Raw genomic sequence first — 20,974 nt, forward strand, 5'->3', positions numbered from 1 at the left:
GCTGGGAGTGTCCCTGTCCTGCTCTCGGACCTGACCTCCCCAACTAGGACTCCCGTGAGGGCGTGGCCTTAGACTGACATTTCTCTGGTGCACAGCACTGCCCAGCCGGGCGCAGCCACAGAGCGGGTGCTTGCTGAATGTGTCCTGAAGGAAATAAGGAGCAACAAATATAAACTTCAGCCGCTTCCCTCCTCTGCCCATAGCCTTGGAGGGCTCCCACCTCCCTCGGGGTGAAAGCCCGCGTCTCTCTCCCTGCCTCCAACCTGCCTTTGTAACCTCCCGCCCTCCCCTGCTCCCTCTCACGCGGCCACCGGCCTCCAGCAGGCCTGGCGGGGGGCCTGCCCCGGGGCCTTTGCACTGGCCGCGCCCGCTGGCCTGCAGTTCTGTTCCGGGGCTGGGGCTGGGGCTGGCGCACGCACTCGGCGTCCTTCACTCGGTCCAAACGCCACCTCCCGGGAGAGGCCGCCCCTGGGCCTCATCTCGCTCTAAAATAGCGCGCCAGTCTCCTCCCTTCCGCCTCGCCCGCCCGGCCCTTCCCACCAGCCGCTGCACCGCGCGTCCCTATCCCGACCCGTCGCGTCCTTCCCCGGCGCAGGAGGGGAGGCTCCGCCGCGTCCCGCCCTCCGGGGTCCCCGCCCGCCGGCCTGGGGAGCCGGGGAGGGAGGGAGGGCCGGGCCGGGCGCGGAGGCAGGGCCGCGGGGCCATGGAGGGGCTGCGGCGGGGCCTGTCGCGCTGGAAGCGCTACCACATCAAGGTGCACCTGGCGGACGAGGCGCTGCTGCTGCCGCTCACCGTGCGGCCGCGGGACACGCTCAGCGACCTGCGCGCGCAGCTCGTGGGCCAGGGCGTGAGCTCCTGGAAGCGCACCTTCTACTACAACGCGCGGCGGCTGGACGACCACCAGACGGTGCGCGACGTGCGCCTGCAGGACGGCTCGGTGCTGCTGCTCGTCAGCGACCCCAGGTGGGGGCCGCGCGGCCGGGGCGGGGACGGGCTGGCGGGGAGGCGGCAGGGCCCAGGTAGGGTCCCAGGTGGGGAGTGGGGCCCGGCTGGGGTCCCCGGTGGACAACAGGGCAGGCTGGGGTGAAGGCCCCGCTGGGGTCCGGGGCGGGGTCTGGGGTGGGGAGTGGGGCCCCCGCTGGGGTTCGGGGTAAAGAGTGGGGCCCCGGCTGGGAGAAGGCAGGAGGGCCCGCCTGGGATCCAGGGTGGAGAGTGGAACCTGGCCCGGGGTCCAGGGTGTGGTCCGAGGTGGGAATGGGGCCCACTTGGGGCCCGCGGTCCCTGGTGGGAGGCCCTGGGAATGGGGTGACATGGGGGCAGGAGGGTGGACCAGGGCGTCCCCAGGGCCTGAGCTCAGGCTATTCTGGGAAGCAGCTGACAGGAGACAGCCGGGTGCTGAGAGGCCTGGACAGGGGCTCCCCTGCCTGATTCCTTTTCCTTGCTCTGTCCCCCCCCTCTGACCTGCCCAATCCCTTCTACGGTCCCCCTGTCTCGGTGCCTTCCTCTGTCAGGGGTGCGCTTCCGGTCGCTTCCTGTCTCTTCATCTCTGTCCGTGGCGTCCCTGTGGCTTCTCCGTGCACGGACCCCTGTGTCTGAGTCTCTTGGCCTTCCCTTCCCTTCGTCCCTTCTGTCTCCTTCGCCACCTCTTCCATCCTCACAGTCCTGCCCTGATGCTTGTTGCCTGCACTCTGACCTGGTCGTGTGACCTTTCCAGAGAGGCCCCTAGCCCTGGCGGAGGTGACATATGAGGGGACACCTCTCTGCCCCAGGAGGGCTCTGCAGAGAGCTCGTGGGGAGGCCCGGGGAGCTCTGCGAAGTGGTGGAGGCCGGTAGGTGGCCACAGGGACAGTGAGCTGGTGGAGATGGGCAGGGGGCGGTCCCAGAGCCGCAGATGCCACCTTGGAGGTGTAGGGCAGGGGCTGGACCCGAGCCAGGATGCGTAACCCCAGAGCTTCTGGGGGTCACACTCGCTGTGCTCAGCCCTTAAGGTCTGATCTGGCAAGCTTGAGGTGACGTTGAGAGTGGAAGCCTCGGAAACCCGTCCTGGGGGCTGGAGGTGGGGTGGGAGATCTGCCTCCCCAGGCCCTCAGGGATGATTTGGGAGTGGTGGGGTGAGAGTTGTCATTTTTTTTTTTAAGATCTATCTATTTATTTGTTCCTTTGAGAGAGAGAGCAGCAGGGGGCAGAGGGAGGGGGAGAAGCAGGCTCCCCACTGAGCAGAGAGCCTGGCCTGGGCTGGATCCCAGGACCCTGGGATCCCTGACCTGAGACGAAGGCAGATGCTCTTAATATAAGCCACCCAGGTGTCCTTGAGAGTTGTCTTTTTTTTTTTTTTTTTTAAGATTTATTCATTTATTTTAGAAAGAGAGAGAGTACAGCGCGTGTGCACGCGGGGTGGGGTGGTGGGGAGGAGCAGACGGAGAGGGAATGGGAGTCCCAAGTGGACTCCACACTGAACATGGAGCCCGCTGCAGGGCTTAGTCCCAAGATCCCAAGACCATGATCCGAGCTGAAACCAAGAGTCCAATGGTTAACCAACCACTGAGCCACCCGGGTGCCCTGAGAGGTGTCATTTTAAACAGGGTTGTAGGGACAGCTTCACTGACAAGGTGACGGTTCGAGCAAAGTCCTACTGTATGTGAGGCAGGGAACCAAGTGGTTATGTGGGGGAAGAGTGGTCTGGGCAGAGGGCACCGTCTGTGCAAAGGCCCTGGGGCAGGACCAAGCCTGGTGTATTAGAGGCAGTGAGGAAGGGTGTGTGACCGGAGCAGAGTGAGTGAGGGGGAGAGAGGGAGGAGAGGAGGGTGGGCCTTGGGGGCCAAAAGGAGGATTTGGGTTTTTACCCTGAGGCAGCTGGGAGCCCTGGACTGTGGGCAGAAGAAGGCAGGACCGGGCTCAGGAGCTTACAGGCGCTCTCTGGGGGCCACTGTGGGGAGGACAGACTGGGGGTGGGAGGGTTGGGGACAGAAGCCCAGGGACCAGGGCAGAGTCCCCAGTAAGTGATGGCAGGATACTAGGAACTAGGATAGAGCCGCCTCACTGTTCTTCCAACTGTCTAGGCGGGGTTCTGCCTCGGGCCTTTGCACTGGCTGTTCCATCTGTCTGGAAATGCTTTCCACCCATCTCCCTCCCTCCCTCCCTCCCTCCCTCAGCTCTTTTTTTTTTTCTGGGCCTTTGCTCCGATACTATCTCAGGGCAATCTCCCAGGACTACCGGACTACCCCCAGCTTAAAATTGCATCCTGCCAATGTGCCCCACCCCCACCCCTGCTTTATCTTTCTTCCAAGCACTTCTCAGGCCACTTCTCAGGCCCAGCACTTCTCAGGAACCTGCTTCCTGATGTTTTATTACATTTTTCACCCCATCTCCTCCCGTAGACCCCATAGACCGTAGGCTCTTCGAGGGCGTTTCTGAGGGCATTCCCTGCTGTCACTCCTGGGTTCCCAGGTCAGCGCGGGGCACATAGCGTGTCCTCAGTAAACTCGGGTTCAGTGGATGGTTCGTGGAGGTGTGGGCGGGAGGGTGTCAGGGCTGGAGGTGAGGCACTGGCCCGACCCTGAGCCCATCAGGGCTTTGAGCGCCAAGGGGAGGGTTGTGTTTGGCCTGTAACCTGTGTCTTTGTGTCCCGGTCCTTCAGGTAGTTGGAGGAGGTGGAGCCATGACCCAGGGGACTGGGGGTGCTGGCTGAGGAGCAGGCTGGGGTTGGGGGCACCTCTGGAGGTGCCTCCTGGGACCCCTGCCTTCACTCTGGGTAAGTCTCTAGCACTTCTTTTTTTTGGTAAGATTTTTTTTTTTAATTTTTAAGTAATCTCTACATGCAGCATGGGCCTCGAACTCACAACCCTGAGATCCAGAGTCGAGTGCTCTACCGACTGAGCCAGCCAGGGCCCCCTAAGTCTCTAGGACTCTTTTTTTTTTTTTTTTTTTTAAAGATTTATCAATTCATTCATGAGAGACACAGAGAGAGGCAGAGACAGGCAGAGGGAGAAGCAGGCTCCCTGGAGAGAGCCCGATAAGGGATTCGATTCCAGGACCCCGGGGTCATGCCCTGAGCCAAAGGCAACCGCTCAACTGTTGAGACCCCCGGGCGTCCCTAAATCTCTGGGACTTCTAATGCAGAAGGGACCTTACAGATGATAGAGACCACAGAGAGTGGAAACTGAGGCCCAGAGAGAGAAGAGACTCACCTCTGTTGACTCTCACCCCACTCCACTCCTCCGGGATTCCTGCCCCTTGAGTTAGGACACGGGCCTTACCTTCTGAGTTACCTTCAGACTAACGTGTGTGGCCCCAACAGGAATGACATTGCCCTGACTCGCCCTGCAACTTTGGGCAGCGCAACGCTCCCCCCGCCCCGCCCCGTTACCCTCTTTGCACCCCTGGGAAGGGAAGTGGGCTTTGCTTGGCCGCTTTGGTTGCCTTGCACTCTTTGCCTGCTGTCCCTGAGGCCGTGGCCACGTGGCTCCAATCGGCCAACCCAAGCTCGTGCCTCGCTGTCCCCCTGGAGGCCCCAGGGCCCCGGGACGCAGGAGCCGGCCCCTCCACGGCCCGGTTGACCGCGTTTTATTCCCTCCCTGCTGCCCTCGCAAGTGCCGGGCTCCGGGGCGTCCAGTGAAGTACCGGCCTGAGAGCCTGACCAGCGGCTGCCTCCGATCCAACCTGCCGCTGACCCGGGGGGGCGGGGAGCCTCTGTGACCCCGAAGCCCTGGCTCCCCGCCTCGGGGCCTGGAGCGCCCAGTCTGCAGTGGGAACCAGCGTGCCATCGCGGAGGGCTCCCCAGCGCAGCCAGAGGGTATGACACGGAGGAGACGAGCTCGGCGCCACCATCCCACACCTGTGCCCAGGAGGTGTCCCCCTCCCCGGCCTGAAGCACCTTTCACACTCCTCTGTGCCACTCCGACTCACCTGGGATTCAGCCTCCTCCAGGAAGTCTTCTGGGACTCCCTCCTCACCAGCCAGTGAGCGCTTTGTCCTCTTTGGGGCTCACAAGCCCCCTCTACTGTGAACAGCCTTGGCTGGCAGGGGTTGTGGGGGTGCAGCCAATTACTGCTGAGATCTCCAATGACTGCAGTGGGGACACGGACCCCAGCCCTCCCCTGGCTCTGCAGCGTCACACGGTGCATGCCCCCAGCCCCAGACACCTCCCCACGGTGGGCCTGTGCCCACTCCGTTGGCGGTGTCCTCATCCCCTGAACCCCGCTGCTTTGTCCACTGCATGGGGTCTCCTGGTTGGGTGTGAAGGGCTCTGGGTAAGTGGGCGGGGCCAGGGGAGCTGTGTCCCTAAGGCCATGAGGCACTGGCGGTGACTGGTGATTGTACGGTGTGTTGTGGGGACTCTGGGGACAAGACCCACCAGGTAGAGCTCTGGGCCCCCGTGAGCCCCCTGCCTGGCGCCACCTGTGGTCAGGCCCTCTGCACAGGGCCACCCCGGGGCAGCAGGGGGGTGGTTGGGGGAGGCGCGGGTGTGTGGGCTCCCCAAAGGGCCACGTCCACGGTCCAGGTGCTGGGTGGCTCAAGGCAGGGGCCTCAGGGGGCCTGTGAAGAAATAATGTTTTAATTAAGAATAGTGGTGGCCGCAGGGCCCCGAGCGTGGACGGGTGGGTGACAGATTGACTACACGCCCCGGGGACCTTGGGGTGCCAGAGGTGCAGTGTGGGGGACCCAGGCTCCGCCTGTCCCTCCGACTGCCTGGTGGGCAGTCCAAGACCAGGTACCAGAGACCCCAGTGCCCCGTTCCTTGGGGCTCCCCCTAGAGCAGGGCCTCCAACTCCCTCTTTTGTAGCAGGTAAACTGAGGCCTCAGCTGCTTGCAGGGCATGCAAAGGGGAAAGGAGCCCCGACCCCTCCTCCTGCCTGGTTTGGGTCTCTTGATGGTCACCCCGCTCCATTCCTCTGTCCCTACCAAGGCCAGACCCTGGGCCGCCTCCTGCCCCTCTGCAGGCTTGGGCTTGAGTGATAACTGCCCCGTGGTGGCTGGGATTCTGGCCCATTTTACAGATGGGGTGTCCAAGGTCAGCCTTCCCTGGGCTGCTGCCCCAACAGCCCCTGAACTGAGGGGTCTCAGCCCACGCGGGGGTCCCCGATAGAGGAAGGGGAGGGGTTCCTGCTTCCTGACTGAGGGTGGGGGCAGGGGATGGGGGGCAGGGGAAGCCTTTCAGGCCATTTTGACATTTAACAAACAATATGCAAATCACATGCAAATCACCACCCATTTCTTAAGCCACGACAGCCCAGGCGTGTTCTGAAATAATAATGTTGGACCTGTCGGTCGCTGTCTGCCTCGGCCTGGAGGAGGAGGGCACAGCCTCTCCTTCCCCCTCCTCCCTTCCATTTCCCTCCCCCTCCTTCCCTTTATTCCTTTCACTGCTTTTCTTCCTTCCCTGGTTCCCAGGAGGCCTCCTAGTCCCGAGGCGAATGCAAAAAGCCGCAAAAAGTGACAAAAGTAGCTCGCACACGCAGTGCTCCCATTTTCCGGATGAGATACAGGGAGGCGCAGGTCTGGCCTGAGGTCTCAGAGCCACAGGTAGAAAGTGGTGTCCCCACCAGGGGAGCAAAGTGGACAGAGCCTGTGACCCAAAAAGGAGAGAGGACAGTGGCCAGAGCAGTCGGGACTTTGATTTGGGGGCTGGGGCTCCGGGCCTGGCAGGGCTTGTCAGAGCCCCCGGGAAACCATCCTGGAGTTTTTTAGCCTCAAGTAGCAGGCTGCCCCGAGCTTGGATCTGGAGAGATCTGACCGTGCGGGACTGGGCTCCCCCCATCCTCCTTTCTGGTGCTTCTCCCATCAGCATGCTCTTTGACTTCTGGCCACCGCCAGTTCGCATGCCCTACCTTCTCTGTTTGGCAAACTCCTATTCATCCTGCAAAGCCCAGCTGCAATGCCCCCCTTCTTTGTGCAGTCATTTCTGATCCTCCAAGAGGAGGCTCTGCTTCCCTCTGGTTTTCGGCTACCCGAGATCTCTCCATGGTCCAGCCTCGGGTGCTTGAGGGCCGCAGCATCCCTGCCCACTGAGCTGGTTATGACACCCCTCCGGACCTTGGCATATGCACTTCTCTACCCACAATGCCCTTCCCGGTCTTTTCCACATGGCACACTCCTAGATCTTCAAGGCCCCAGCACTAGCGACCCCCTCCCTGTGGGCTCTGCGGTCCTGGGGCTTCCCGTCCCGCTGGCTCGGGCCTGACGCAGGGAACTGGGAAGGGTGTAGGTCCTGCCAGCCTGGTGAGTCTTGCCTGGGACCCCCGGGTCACGTCACCACCCGGTTGGGACCAGGTATAGAAGGGCCATCTTTGAGTGCATATGAATAAAAGATGAAGTGTCTCACCACGAAATCAGTTCAAGCTCCCTAACTTGGGCCTTGGGTCCTCGCCCTGCCCAGGGGAGCGCGACTTTGGGCCTCCCCTCGCTCCCTCCCACCCACCCTCCAGGACTTTGTGCAAGCTCTGAGCTCCTGCAGCGATACCTTGTCTCTGGACTCAGGTTCTGGCTGACCCCAACCGGACCCTCCCCTCCCTGGGCCCTGAACAAAGGGGCAGCCCGCCCCCACCCACACCCCCACCCACACCCGGCCTCTCTCTCACTGGGGCTCCTGGCTCCACCCCGGGAGCAAGTCTGGGCTGCAAGGAGTTTCGAGTGAGACTTGGCAGCCACCAGCTCTCGCTGGGGCCCAAGGCGTCCTGGGGAGAGGCCGCCTCCTGCCTCCCGCCTCCGCCTCACCGCCCACCTGGCCTGAGCTCCCGGAGTCCTGGGGGTGGGGGTGGCTCCTGGGTGGCCAGGTGATGTCGTTGGGGAATACAGGTGAGGTTCTGTGGGGTCTGGAGCCAACGGCCCAGGCCAAGAAAGAGTTCTTGAGACATCTTCAGTGCAAAATGGTGTTGTGGGTTGTTTTTTTAAAGATTTTATTTATTTATTCATGAGAGACCCAGAGAGAGGCAGAGAGACAGGCAGAGGGAGAAGCAGGCTCCCTGTGGGGAGCCTGATGGGAGACTCGATCCTAGGACCCCGGGGTCACGGCCTGAGCCACCTAGGTGCCCCCGAAATGATGGCTTTATTGAAGCACAGGGACACGACAATGGTGGGCACAAGGAGCACTGCTGCGCCGGGGTCGGGGTGGGGGGCAGCTGATTATGTACTTTGGGGGCCGGGGGGAGGTTCCCAAAGGGTCCTCATAGGCTAAAGACACAGGCTACCACAGGCCTTGCTACTGTCAAACCAAGGTGGCTCTTCCAACCAGCGAGGCTTTGACACCAAGACAGGTGGGAGCTTCCCGGATGGCAGCCTGGGGGGCTCAGGGGTTTAGCGCCGCCTTCAGCCCAGGGCGTGATCCTGAGACCCGGGATCGAGTCCCGCATGGGGCTCCCTGCATGGAGCCTGCTTCTCCCTCTGCCTGTGTCTCTGCCTCTCTCTGTGTGTCTCTCATGAATAAATAAGTAAAATCTTAAAAAAAATAAAAATAAAAAGGAGCTTCCCGGAGGAACATTCCACCCTGCCCACCTGGACTACCTGTCAGTGGGCACGTTACACGAACATCTTATCCACATTTCCTTCTGCCCCTGTTTCCACGTCAGCAAGTAAATCTAGGTGGTTCCCAGAGGAGGCATCCGAGGCTCAGCCAGAAACCGCCAGTGCCTAGAGCCCCTCAGAGTCACTCCTCTTCTGCCCCCACCCCCCCTCCGTGACTCCAAGCAGGGTCTCGGCATCCTCGGACTCTGCTCCTTTGATCACTGGGCACACTGCCCTCTGTGTGCCTGGCGCCCGGGTGCTGGCTGCTGGAGATACCCACACGGACCCTGCCTCCAGCTGCCACAGACAGTGGGGCGGGTTGTTGACTGCACCAAAGCACCCAGCTGAGGGGAAACGTTTTGTAACTCACACAAAGACTCCTATTCAGGTAGTGGTGGCCCTGACACGGCGCACACACACACAGACACACACAAACACACACACACTCTCTCTCTCTCTGTCTCTCCAACTCTGCGTCTCACTCAGTTCGCTGCTTTTCCTCTCTGTCTCTTGGTCTCTGCCTCCCTCCAGTATCTCTCTCTCTCTTTTTTTTTTTTTTTTTTTTAATGATAGTCGCACAGAGAGAGAGAGAGAGAGAGAGAGAGAGGCAGAGACACAGGCAGAGGGAGAAGCAGGCTCCATGCACCGGGAATCTGACATGGGATTCGATCCCGGGTCTCCAGGACCGCACCCTGGGCCAAAGGCAGGCACTAAACCGCTGCGCCACCCAGGGATCCCATCCCTCCAGTATCTCTGTCTGGGTCTCTCTGGTTGTCTCCAGCTGTGTCTCTCTGTCTCTGTTTCTCTCCATATCTCTGGCCATGTATCTCTTTCTGTCTCTCTCTCTCTCCTTCCACATCCCTGTATATCTCTCTCTCCTGTCCCCTATCAAAGAGGGACCCTCTTTCATGCCCAGAGCATGACCTCTGGGGCTTTATCAAGAGCTACAGGAAGGATGAATAACAATTGTTGGCCAAACACTTGCAACCTGCAGGGCGCTGGGGACAGCGTGGTGACCAGGACACCCACCTGCTGACCCTCAGGAGGCTGGAGGCTCCGCAGAGGACATGAGAGCTATGGGGTGGGAGGCTGCCCCCCTCCGGGCTAGGCCCACGGTCCTCCTCCGCTGCACCCCCTTGGGGGATCCTTGACCTCCTGTGCACCTCCGTTTTCCCAGCTGTCCAAGGATGCAGGGGTGTCGGGTGGCTGGGCCAGGAGCTGCTCGCCTGGTGTGGACTATCTGTTGGCAGAGCAACCCTGACTCATCCCTGCACTTTCAAATGGGTTTGAAAGAAGCCTCCAAGGGAAAAAAAGGGGGGGTTGTAAGAAGAAACAGAACAAAAGAATCGCAGAGCCTGCCATCTGACTCACCTGAGGTGGAAGCAGCCTTACTGCTGTCCACCAGAACATTAGGGAAACGCGTCTGTCTCTTCCCCTGATGGCTCCTGGTATCCGCTGAAGGCTGCTGGCCTCCCCATGAGGGCTCCAGGCCTGGCTCTGAGGGCTCCTGACTTGGCACTGACCTCACACGAGCACTCTGAGCTCCAGACCCATGCAACCTTTTGCTGGGTCCCTCATGGGAGAAACTCTTCCTAGCCGCTGGGCCTTTGCATGTGCTGTCTCTCCGTATACAGCACCATGTTCCGTCCTCGCTTTTCGTCTTCTGATTTGCGTGTTCGATGGCACGTCCTTGAGGAGGCCCTAAACAAGTCATGTCCCCCAGTTTTGTATTCTCACACCATCCCGTTCTCTTCCTTTGTGGCATTAATTATTTATATTCTTATTTATTCAATGTGTATTTTTCCCACCAGCCTGTGGGCACTGAAGGCTGGGATGGCCACTGCTGAATCCCGCAGCATTTAATAACCCAGTGCAAGGGAGTGGGGAACCAGGAACACCCTCCCTTCCTGGACTCGGGGGGGGGGGGCTACCCTAGTTGCTCTATCACCACTGTGTTCAGCTCCAGGTGGCCAAGGGGCACGGAGGTTTGGGATTAGGATTCCGCGCACTCCGGCTCCTGCCACTGTGATAAATGGGGAAAATTCAGAATTAATTATTGACCGCCCCGCTGAGCTGGCCCGATAGAGTGTCCTCGCTGCCATGTCTGCTCAACACTTCTCAAGAGTTCCCAAGAGGTTGAGAGGCAGCTGGCTTGGGGGACAGGCCCAGAAGGCACTGGAGCCAGGGGGACTCTAGTTTCTGGGCTCTCTTGGGCAGCTCAATTTCCTTCTCTGAGCCTCCGTGTTCTCATTTGGGAACAGGAAAAAAAATCCTCGTCTGTTGGATGAATTCGTTGCAGAAATCACCTTAGATTAAACGAGCGTGACGCATAAATGCGTCAATACAATAAATGCTGCACAATCTGCGAGTTCCCTCTGGAGGCCTAATTCCTCCCCCCTCACCCCCTGCCCACCCTGGCCAAATCAAATGAGGCAGACTCCTCACCCACGGGTGGCTCTGTGTCCCTTAGCGGGTGAGCGATAGTAGATGGCAAACATAGGTCTGAGTCCTAAGAGCTGATCCAAGCCAGCAACAACCACAAAGGAGCAAGTGCCCGAACTACTACTTCCTTTAGATTCATGATCCTCAGACCCCATCGCAGGGGCATAGCGTCCCCTCGTGGGCAGTGAGTGATAACTTAAGTACCTAGCGTTGTCTGGCGGAAAGGTTACGGAAGCCACATGTGTAATTTTAAAACTTCCTGGTAGCTGCAAGAAAAAAAAAATAAAATAAAAAGAAACAGGTGAAATTAATTGTAATATGTTCTATTTATTTATTTTAATTTTTATTTTTTTAAAGATTTTATTTATTTATTCATGAGAGACACAGAGAGAGAGAGAGCCAGGGACACAGGCAGAGGGAGAAGCAGGCCCCATGCAGGGAGCCCGATGCAGGACTCGATCCCAGGACCCTGGCATCACACCCTGAGCTGAAGGCAGACACAACCACTGAGCCACCCAGGCACCCCCCCAAAAATCACTTTATCATGCAACCAATATAAAAAACTGCTAAGGAGCTATCTTAACATTCTCTTTTTAATACCAAGGTTGTTTTTTTTTTTAAGGATTTTATTTATTTATTTGAGAGAGACACAGCAAGAGAGCACAAGTAGGGGGAACATCAGAGGCAGAGGGAGAAGCAGGGTCCCCGCTGAGCAGGGAGGCCGCTGCGGGTCTCGATTCTTGGACCCCAAGATCCTGACCTGAGCTGGTGGCTGATGAGCCACCCACCCGGGTGCCCTATCCTACCTCGTCTTCAGACCCCGATGTGTTTTATACTTGCAGAGCAGGTCCGCGTGAACTAGGCACATTTCCGGTGCCAGAGGCTCGCATGTTGGACAGCACAGCATCAGGTACGGGGTCCAGCCCCGCTGGGCCTGCGCAGCCCCCTCCCTGGCACCCCCATCTCCCACCCCTCGTCTCCCGTCCCCGCAGCCACCAGAGGGCGGCCGTGAGCACGCCAGTGGGTCCCCTCCCTCCTTGGCCTTTGATCCCACTGCCCTTGGGCACAGGTCCTGCGGGAGCCCTGGGGGCCGCAGGGAGGGTTTGGGCTTTCACCCCAAGGGAGGTGGGGCCCTGGAAGGCCATCAAGGGTTCAAATCCTGCCTCTGCCTTCTCTCAGCCAAGCGACCTGAGGTCAATGACTTGCCCTTCTGGGCCTGTTCCCCATCTATAAAATCAGTCCTAAGTGTAATATTAGTTGAATACCACATTTTAAAAATACAGTGAATGCACCTGAGTGGCTCAGTGGGTTAAGCGTCTGCCTTCAGCTCAGGTCATGATCTTGGGGTCCTGAGATCCAGCCCAGTCCCCCACACCATGACGATGCGTCTCCCTCCATCTCTCCCCCATCCCCTCCCCCACCCCTGCTCAAGCTCATTCTCTCTCTCAAATAAATAAATGACATCTTTAAAAAAAATACAATAAAAAAAAATACAATAAATGCAAAAACATCCACAGTGAACAAAGTATCAAAGTGTGAAGTATGGACAGACCCTGACCCTGCTCCACCCTGCCTCACCCGCCTCACCCTATTCCGGGCCCTGCAGCACCTGGGAGGCCATTCCTCCGCACAGCCTCCCCTCCCAGCAGTAAAAGCTTCTGATTAGACCTTAATTCTCCATGATTAAGCCCAGGGATCTGGGGGCCCAGCAGCACCGCAGGAGGGAGGGCCTGGCAGGGGCAGGCCAGGCTGGGCCTCCCTGGGGGCTGAGGGAAGACCGGGAGGGAGGCCGCTGAGTGGCTGGAGCAGAAGCCGGAACTTAATGAGCCCCTCAGGATTAATTATGGGCCCAGGAGCGGGCTGAGGAATCTATTAGCCGAGCTGTTCCGACTCCAGGCTCCCCTCCTCCGCTTCATCACTTTTTCTCTACAACTCCTCCCCGTCCTTGCCCAACAAAATATATTTATTTTAAAAATGCACCTTCGTGTCCTACCATGAAAACCCAGATGTAAGTTTTTTTGAGCGATGTAGATGGTATATATTTGGGAGGATACACATTGAAATGAATGTCTAACTGTTGAAAAATGATCTGCGTGGTCCTGTTTGGAACCATAGTAACAGCAGCCACCCTGTGAGTACTTGAGTATGTGCTGAGTGTTTACACACTTCTCTTCACTCATCTCTTCCCCACAGTAGCTCTGGGGGTGCAAGCTATCATTACCCTCACTTTGCAGGTGCTTATCTGACTCTAGGGTCTGTGTTCTTGAGCCCCACCGTGGACATCAGGGTGGGTTCTGACTTGAGAGCTCATCCTGCAAAGCCTGGGCAGGCTGCTCTCTTCCAGGGGAGCCACTTTGGGCTCCAGATGAGACCAGAATTTGTGATTTTTTTTTTTTGAATTTTGATTTTAATTTTTTTTTTTTAACTTTCTGCCTCCGAGCATTTGCCTCGGCCATCTGCTGCACCCGGAATGCCTCTCTTTCCCGCGCGTGAATCCTCCTTGGTCTTCAAAACTCAGGGTAGGTGTCTGCAGGAGGCTTTGGGAGCCCCACACTGAGGCTTCACCCACTCCACCGTGGGCACCCGGTCTTCTCCCGCCCAGCCTTACCACTCGGGGTGCAAGCGTGCCTCTGGTTCTGGCTCCCCCAGCCTGGGATCCCCTCCAGGGCTGGGTCTCCAGAGGGGGTAGGCTATCAGTAATGGGGGCGGAGGGGGGGGGCCCTTGGGAGTCCCTGGGGAGCTAGAGGAGACTTGTGAAGGAAACATCCTTCTGCTCTAAAATCTCTGCAAATTGATGGCGGATTTTTTTTTTTTTTTTTAAGATTTCATTTATTCATTTGAGAGAGAGCACGAGTTGGGGGGAGGGAAAGGGAGAAGCAGATTCCCCGCTGAGCAGGGAGCCCTATGGGGCTGGATCCCAGGACCCCAGGATCATGACCTGAGCCAAAGGCAGACGCTTAACCCACTGAGCCCCCGGGGCGCCCCTTGATAGCTGATCCTATATCAGTTTTTCTCAGGGAGGGTAGTTGTCCTCATACCCAGACCGGCTGCAGACAAGGCTGGTGGAGCAGAGGGTCTTCCTGTCTTACACGGAGGAGACGGGATGGGAGAGAACCCGCGACCTGTCTGAGTCACATATGGGGGGGGGGGGGACGGGCACAGAGCCCAGGCTCAACCCGGTCGGGTGTGTCATGACACGCCTGCCTCCCTGGTCGGCTGCCCCTCCCCATGGTGTAGATGGGGACACTGAGGCACTGATGGGGAAATTGGCCTCGCTGAGGTCACAGGGCTGGTCCTGGGGGTGGAGCTGGGGACAGTCCCGCCGTTGGAGGGGGTGGTGGATCTGGAAGGGTGAGGTTCCCTGCAGGGCCGGCAGGGGTGGGACAGGGCCGGGGGGGCGGGGGGGGGGCAGGGTGGGCGTGTCCACCGGGGAGACCTAGGCCCCCTCCCCACCCCTGTCCTGCTGCCTCGCCACCTCCCTTCTGCATGTTGCTTGTCACCAGGCTGGTGGGGAGATGTCACCAATTCCTGGGGTCAAGGGAACTAATTTCGCTGGTGCAGGGGGAGGCAAGGTGACCCCCGAGGGAGGGCCCGCCAATCCCCTGGGCTTGCTCTGGCGGCCAGGGGTCCACAGCGCAGGTGGGGAGGCTTAGGTCCTCCCTCTCTCTCACCCCCCGCCCCTCGATCTCACAGCACCCCACCCGGGCACCTCTCCTCGCCGCCACCCCCAGCGCTGTCCTGGGGAGCTTCGCAGGCTCAGGAAGGGGTGAGCGGCTACCCGAAGTCATGATGGTGGAAAACTCAGGCGTGTCAGCTGCCACCAGAGCCAGGGGTTCCCAGGAAGGTGCCACGCGGTCGGCAGCTTTGCTGACCCGGCCCTGCCCGCTTTGCCCCTTCAGCTGGGTCTGCTGAGCCTCCCCCTTCTCCAAGCCCAAGGGCCAAGGCTGCTCCCCAGGACACACACACACACACACACACACACACACACGTAGACACACGCATGCACCAGCCGCAGACATGCAGATTCCATGCATGCCCCGCGTGCTGTTCCCCCGCTACCACCCCCCCCCACCCCACACATCAGCCCCCCCTCGGTCTGCTGCCTGGGTCCAATTATAGTGTCAGAGAGCTGCTGCCACCCCTAGACGGCAGCGGCTTCATGTTTAATTCATCTCAGGGCTAATTATAGCCAGGCTGGGGGAGGGGCGTGGGAACCTTGGCCTCCCCTCCCCCGCCTTTCCTGCTGCCTGGGGTCAGTGAGGGTTGGGGCTTTGTGTCCCCCTCCTCACCCCCAGCCCTAGGCTGGGGAGCCAGCCCTTGGCACCTCCTCCCAGGACACACCCTTGGAGGCAGCGCTAATGGCACAAGCCCCACTCGGGGCTGCCAGGCAGGATGGTGGGAAAGAGGCCAACCGGTTGCCAGCCAGGAGGCTCCCCCCTCCCTCCCATGGAGCGGGGTCGATCAAGATACCTGGTTCTTCGGCCACCTTCCGGGCGGCCCACCAGGGCCTGAGGTCCCACGCGGAGGGCTGGTGTCAACAAGGGTGCGTGATCGTGATCACAGGACGCTCCGGACTGTCTGTAGCGTTTGGCTCCCTGGAGACATTCGCCACCCTCCTGGCCGCTATCCTTGGGTGCTTACCAGGGACCAGGCACAGTTCTGAGCGACCCTCCTGATTATCACCGGGCCAGGACTAGGGCAAGACAGAACTTGAGCAGGTGCCAACTAGCCCGGTCAGCAAGATAAATACTATTTTAAGTCATATTTTCAAAAATTCAAACCGATGCAAAAAAAAAAAAAAAAAACAGATCCATGCAGAAGGAAATATCCACTGGTAAGGGCGGGCAGACAGGTGCTCCCCGGAACCCCCTGCACTGGTAGGACTCGAATGGAAGTTCCAATGGTCCAACAGCCCCTGGGAGGTGGAACTGTGACAAGCCCATTTTACAGATGGGGAAACAGGCGAGGAGGAGCCAGGCGCATGTTGTCGCCCAGTGTGACCCCCGCGTGCCCTCCGCACCTCTTGGCCCTGGTGGGGCTTTGTTCTTCCCTCCCCAGCTCCCATGCCTCCTGCGTGGCTCCCAGCTTGTCCACCTGCCTGAGCGCCAGGCCTGACAGAGCCGTGGGTAGCAGCTGCCGGCGGGCGCCCCCGTGTCACCCACCCAGGGCCCCCCACCATAGCTCTCAGGGATCAGCGACCCAATTCGCGCTGCTCCTGGCGGGGCATCGATGTCCCCGTTGGTCCCCTTGTGGGAGAGCAGCGTCTCACCTCGGGGATCCTGTAATGCAAGGTGGGGGGGTAATAAACCTCAGAGGCCACCATCCTGTGATGCCTTCCAGGGCGGATACACACAAACCCTCCAGATCCCAATTTCAATATATACACGGTGGGGTGGGCTGGGGTGGGGTTAGTGCTCGGAATCCGTAGCCAGCTGCTCTGGGTTCAAATCCTCGCTCTACCGCCTGCGAGCCGGGGACTTTGGGCAGACCGGCTAGCCTCTCTGCAGCCAAGACGGCCTGCGTCAGACGCCCCTGGATTAAAGGACTACCAGCAACGCATGCAAAGGCATACAGTAGGTGCTCAGCGAGTGGCTGGGATCACTGGGGCCGGCCCGGTTCCAGAGGCGAGAGGCCGAGGCTGCACGCAGGGGAGGAGGGGCGGGCGGCCCGGCGGTGGCAGCGTTTCCATGGCAGCCTGGCGGGAGCCGGCCGGAGCGATTAGGCGTCCCGAGGAGCTGCTGCTAAAAATAGCGCGCGCCGCACCGGGCTCATTAGCTGCCGGGCTTTTGGCTGCCAGGTACCCCCTCCCCGCGCCCCTCCCCGCTCGCGCGCGGGCGCAGCGAGGCCGCAGGGGACGCGCGGGGACGCACGGCCGGTCCCGGCCCCCCACCCCCGCCCCAAGTCCTTCCCGGGCTCCCCATTGCCCTGGGCTCCCAGGACCTGCCCGACTTCTTCGGTGCGCACCCGCCGCACCCCCCGCCGCGGCTCGGCCCGTGCCGTTCCCTCCGCGTGGGGCCCGGGCCTCGTCCCCGTCGCCTTGCCCGTGTCTGCTTGCGCATCCCCCACCCCCCGCCCCGGGAAGCCCGACGCCCAGCCCAGCTCGGGGACGCCAGCCCGTGAGCTCTCGGAGGGAGGGGAGAGTGCGCTTTGGGAGAAGGACGGGCGCTCAGCCATCCTTCCGAGTTTGTGGAGTGAAGCAGGGGACGACCTGACCCCGCGCCGCGCCGGGATTTCCCGGGGGGGGGCGCCCCCCGTCCAGCAGCTTCCTCTGCAGAGCAGGACCTCGCTGTGTGCCGCGGCCGGGGCGCTCGCCCTCTCTGGTCCCCTCCCCACGCCTGTCGGAATCTGCAGACACGCAGGGCGCGCAGCTTGAAAGGGCCTGGCTGGGCCCTCGCGGAGCTGCCAAAATTTGGAAGGGAGATGGAGGGAGAGACGAAGGTAAAGAGGCTGTAGGAGAGACCGCGCTCATGAAAACATCCGAGACTCGAACCAAGTCTTTTGGGGGAAGCAGTGGGCGCCCCCCACCTCCCGCCCGCCCTGGCAGGATTTCTCCGGGAGAGCCTGGAGGGACGCTTTCCCCGCGGCCACATGGGGGCGCGTGTGGCACCGTCCAGCTTGGTTGCAGCAGGCTGGGAAATGCAGGGCAGAGGCTCCGGAGGGCACCTCCGGAGGGGGTGTTGGCCTCCCAGGCTTGTTAGCAGGAGAGGGGGCCAGTCTGGGCCTCGCAAAGTGGGCAGTGGCCGTGCTCAAAACTTGGTCATTTGAGATCTACGTTGCCGTGAGTCTAGGACCGTGTCCGTGAATCCGGAAGACGATGGCTTACAGGAAAGAGAAGTTCCATGGCTCCTGTCCTCACTGTCCCGGCATCATCCCCAGGCTGCAGGGGTGGCCTCACAGTCACCAGGGACCAGACTTCTGTCCCCCGTGGCTCCACCTCCTCTGCTGAACTTCCATCTGCGGCCCATCCTGGCTGCTCCAGCGCCTGCCATCACGACCACCTCCCAGATGAGGGGCGGGGAGGGAGGGAGAAGGGGGGAAAGGAGGGTCTGTCCTTATGTTCTGAGGTTACAACCTGGAGGTTACATGGATGATTTATGCGCACACCCTGTTGTCCGCTGTGTAGCCACATGGTCACACTGAGCCGCGAGGGGGGCTGGTTCTGTTTGTACAGGAGAAAGCGGAGAGTGAATATCAAGGGCCAGCCCACAGCCTCTGCCACTCACTGGGCCGGGAAGGAGGAGTGGACATTGGTCACTGCCTCGGGGATCCTAGCAGGGTGGTGCCCCTTCCCCTCTATCTCTGCACAAGGAGGCCTGCATGACCCAGTCCTGCTCCCTCTCTGCTCTCCCCTCCTCCCTCTCTCCCCCTTGCTCACCCTGCTCCAGCCGCGTGAGCCTCCATGCTGTTCCTCTGGCACGCCCGACTCAGTCCTGCCCCAGGGCCTTTGCACAGCCTGTTCCCCCACCCCCTGCCTGGGATGCTCTTCCTCCACACCTCTCCATGGCTCCCCGCTTCTCCTCCTTCAGATCTCTGCTCAAATGTCCCCTTCTCAGAGGCCTTCCATGAATTTCCTGTTTAAAATTCCAACACCCCCCCCACCCAACTGCTTGGCCCTTCCTGAAGCCCTCCCTGCCCTCACGGTCTTCCTAGCACTTTGTAGCCCCTAAAGCCCTGGAGATCCGTTTGCTCATTGTCTGCCTCCTCACTAGGCCGGGAGCTCGGGAGCTTGACCAGGGCAGAGGTTTCTGCTGTGTCGTTCACTCAGTGGCGTTCCCAGGGGCTAGGACAGCACCCGGCCCTCGCTGGGGCTCAGGGAATATCCCGAATCAGTACGCTGAGGGAACAAAGCAGGCGCACCCAGTCCCCTTTCAGAGACCTGGCACCTGACGTCCTGGTGGAAAGGTGCTCCACCCAAGGGCACATGCTGGTGGGTGGCAAGATCGGGGTGTGTCACCTGCCCACCCCTCCACCTTTGTCCCCTACCCCGAGAGTCACGTATCAACTTTGGTTTCTGCGTGTGTCTCCTGGAGCACCTTTCTGTTGCCTGCAGCCAAGAGCCTGGGATGACGGAAGAGGCACCATCATGCCGGGCACGGTGCCTGGTTCCACTGGCCGCCAGGTCGCATTTAGTTGCCACCCAAGTATGAAAACCTTTGCAAACTGAAAACCACACCCGAGGGGGACGCCTGGGTGGCTCCATGGTTGCATGTCTGCCTTCGGCTCAGGGAGTGATCCCGGGGTCCTGGGATCGAGTCCTACAACGGGCTCCCCGCAGGGAGCCTGCTTCTCCCTCTGCCTGTGTCTCTGCCTCTCTTTGTGGGTCTCTCATGAATAAATAAATTAAATATTAAAAAAAAAAAAAGAAAACCACACCCGAAGGGCTCCTAGCCCCAGTTTTGGGGGCACGGAATGATGAAGCCTAGTGTGGGGAAGGAATGAATGGTCTTGGTAACACCCAGGACCAACAGTTCCATCCTTGCTTCCCCCCCGTTCTTAGATGAGGCTCCCTGCCACCCCGGACAGTGCAAAGCTAACGGTCTTGGGTTCGAATCCTGCCTTGAGGGTCAGTGGGGGGCCCATGGGCATCTTCCTCTCCCTCTCCACGCCTCCGTGTTCTATAGAGATTTGGGAGCCTAAGCGCTGTCCTGGGCATATGGCACAGAACGCCCCACTGTGCACAGAGCCTGGCATACAGAAGGCGCTCCCGCGAGGCAGCAAGGTGAGGACACCCGCTGGCTCCCCGAGGCTGCACCCCCCCTCCAGACCCTCCCCACATTCCCCGCCTCGCTCCATATTCCCCTGGCCGTCCCGTGCCCGGTTTCTGTTTAGTTTAATAATCTCCCGAAAGTTTAATTGTTGTTTTATTCATCCGTGACCTTTTTCTCTCATCTGGAGACGTATTATTGCTAATCTACAAATTTCAAGAACCAGATTTATTTGCAAAACCAATTACCTGCCTATGCAAATGACCTCTTTCGGCACCCGCCTCCCAGGCCAGCTGGCTGGTGGGGGGAGAGGGGGGAGCCGCTGCCCGCCCCCTTAGAGCCGCTGCTCAAACACTTGGATGCAAACTTATCTATAATTCCTCCGAGCGGGGCAGCCCTCTCGGCCCAGGAGTTAATTAGAATCGCAGTAATCAAGGGAGGCCCTGACCCCACATCTCTCAGCTCTGACCTCCTGGAGGGGCCTCTTGGAGTGGCCGGAGCCTCTGATTGCCTTCCTACCTGGCCCTTCGGATGGGAACGATGCCTGTTCACTCGTTCGTTCGTTCAATCATCCATTCACTAATTCAAAATCACTCGTGAGTGTGTACTGTGTTCCAGGTTGTGTACTGGAGGCCAACGTGGGGAACTAAGAGGCCAGCCAGAAAGAAGGAAGCTTCCATCTTTGTGAAGATGACCGTCGGAGAGAAAGCAAACAAGGCAAATAAGGCAAAAGTAGAGCCTGGCCCACGGTTTGGCAAAAAAGTGCTGATTTTTGAAACTCCCAACTTGGTCCTGCCTCAGGGCCTTTGCATTTGCTGTTTCCCCCAGCCTGGAGTGCTTTCCCCAACGTCTTGGCCGAGCTGATGCCTCTTTGCACTGTCTCAGCTCATGTGTCACCTCCTCAGGGAAGCCTTCCCTGATTACCCCAGCTACCAGGCATCTTCACCAAGCCATTGTGTTCCCGTTTCCCTGCCTTATAATTCATCCTGCTTCCTGAAATTAGAGTAGGCGTTGGTGTGTTATTCTCGGTCTCCTGCTCCTTAAATATCAGCTCCTCGAGGAGAGAGGAGCTGTGATTGTTTTGTTTACGGCTGTATCCTCAGCACCTGGGCACTCAAGAATTCTTTGTTGGATGGATGGACGGATGGATGGGTGGATGGATAAATGGTGCAGGGGCCAGGAGGCCATGCTAGTCACCGTGCAGGGGACACGATAGCTTCTTGCTGTGGTCACCTTGCCCTTGGTGCTTCCCCACTGCCTCTGGAACGGATGAAATGTTCCCATTTCACAGCTAGCACGTGGAGGCTGTGGATCAACAGCTGAGGGGG

General features: G+C 59.6%; 1 protein-coding gene across 2 annotated transcripts; it reads left to right on the forward strand.

Annotated features, from left to right (window-relative positions):
* The first annotated feature begins 403 nt into the window (after window positions 1-403).
* TINCR (TINCR ubiquitin domain containing) lies at window positions 404-20,634 on the forward strand. 2 transcript variants are annotated; one of them, XM_077860344.1, is made up of 3 exons: window positions 404-963; window positions 3,638-3,751; window positions 20,265-20,634. In XM_077860344.1, exons 1-2 carry the CDS (start codon window positions 704-706, stop codon window positions 3,639-3,641), a joined length of 264 nt encoding a protein of 87 aa, XP_077716470.1. In that variant the 5' UTR covers window positions 404-703; the 3' UTR covers window positions 3,642-3,751; window positions 20,265-20,634. The 2 variants fall into 2 exon arrangements, with proteins under 2 accessions (XP_077716470.1, XP_077716469.1); XM_077860343.1 differs by lacking the exon at window positions 20,265-20,634 and adding an exon at window positions 4,591-7,328 and having other exon boundaries at window positions 410-963.
* The last annotated feature ends 340 nt before the right edge of the window (window positions 20,635-20,974 follow it).

The sequence above is a fragment of the Canis aureus genome, chromosome 19, assembly GCF_053574225.1.
Source record: "Canis aureus isolate CA01 chromosome 19, VMU_Caureus_v.1.0, whole genome shotgun sequence".
In the NCBI taxonomy this organism is placed as follows: Eukaryota; Metazoa; Chordata; class Mammalia; order Carnivora; family Canidae; genus Canis; species Canis aureus.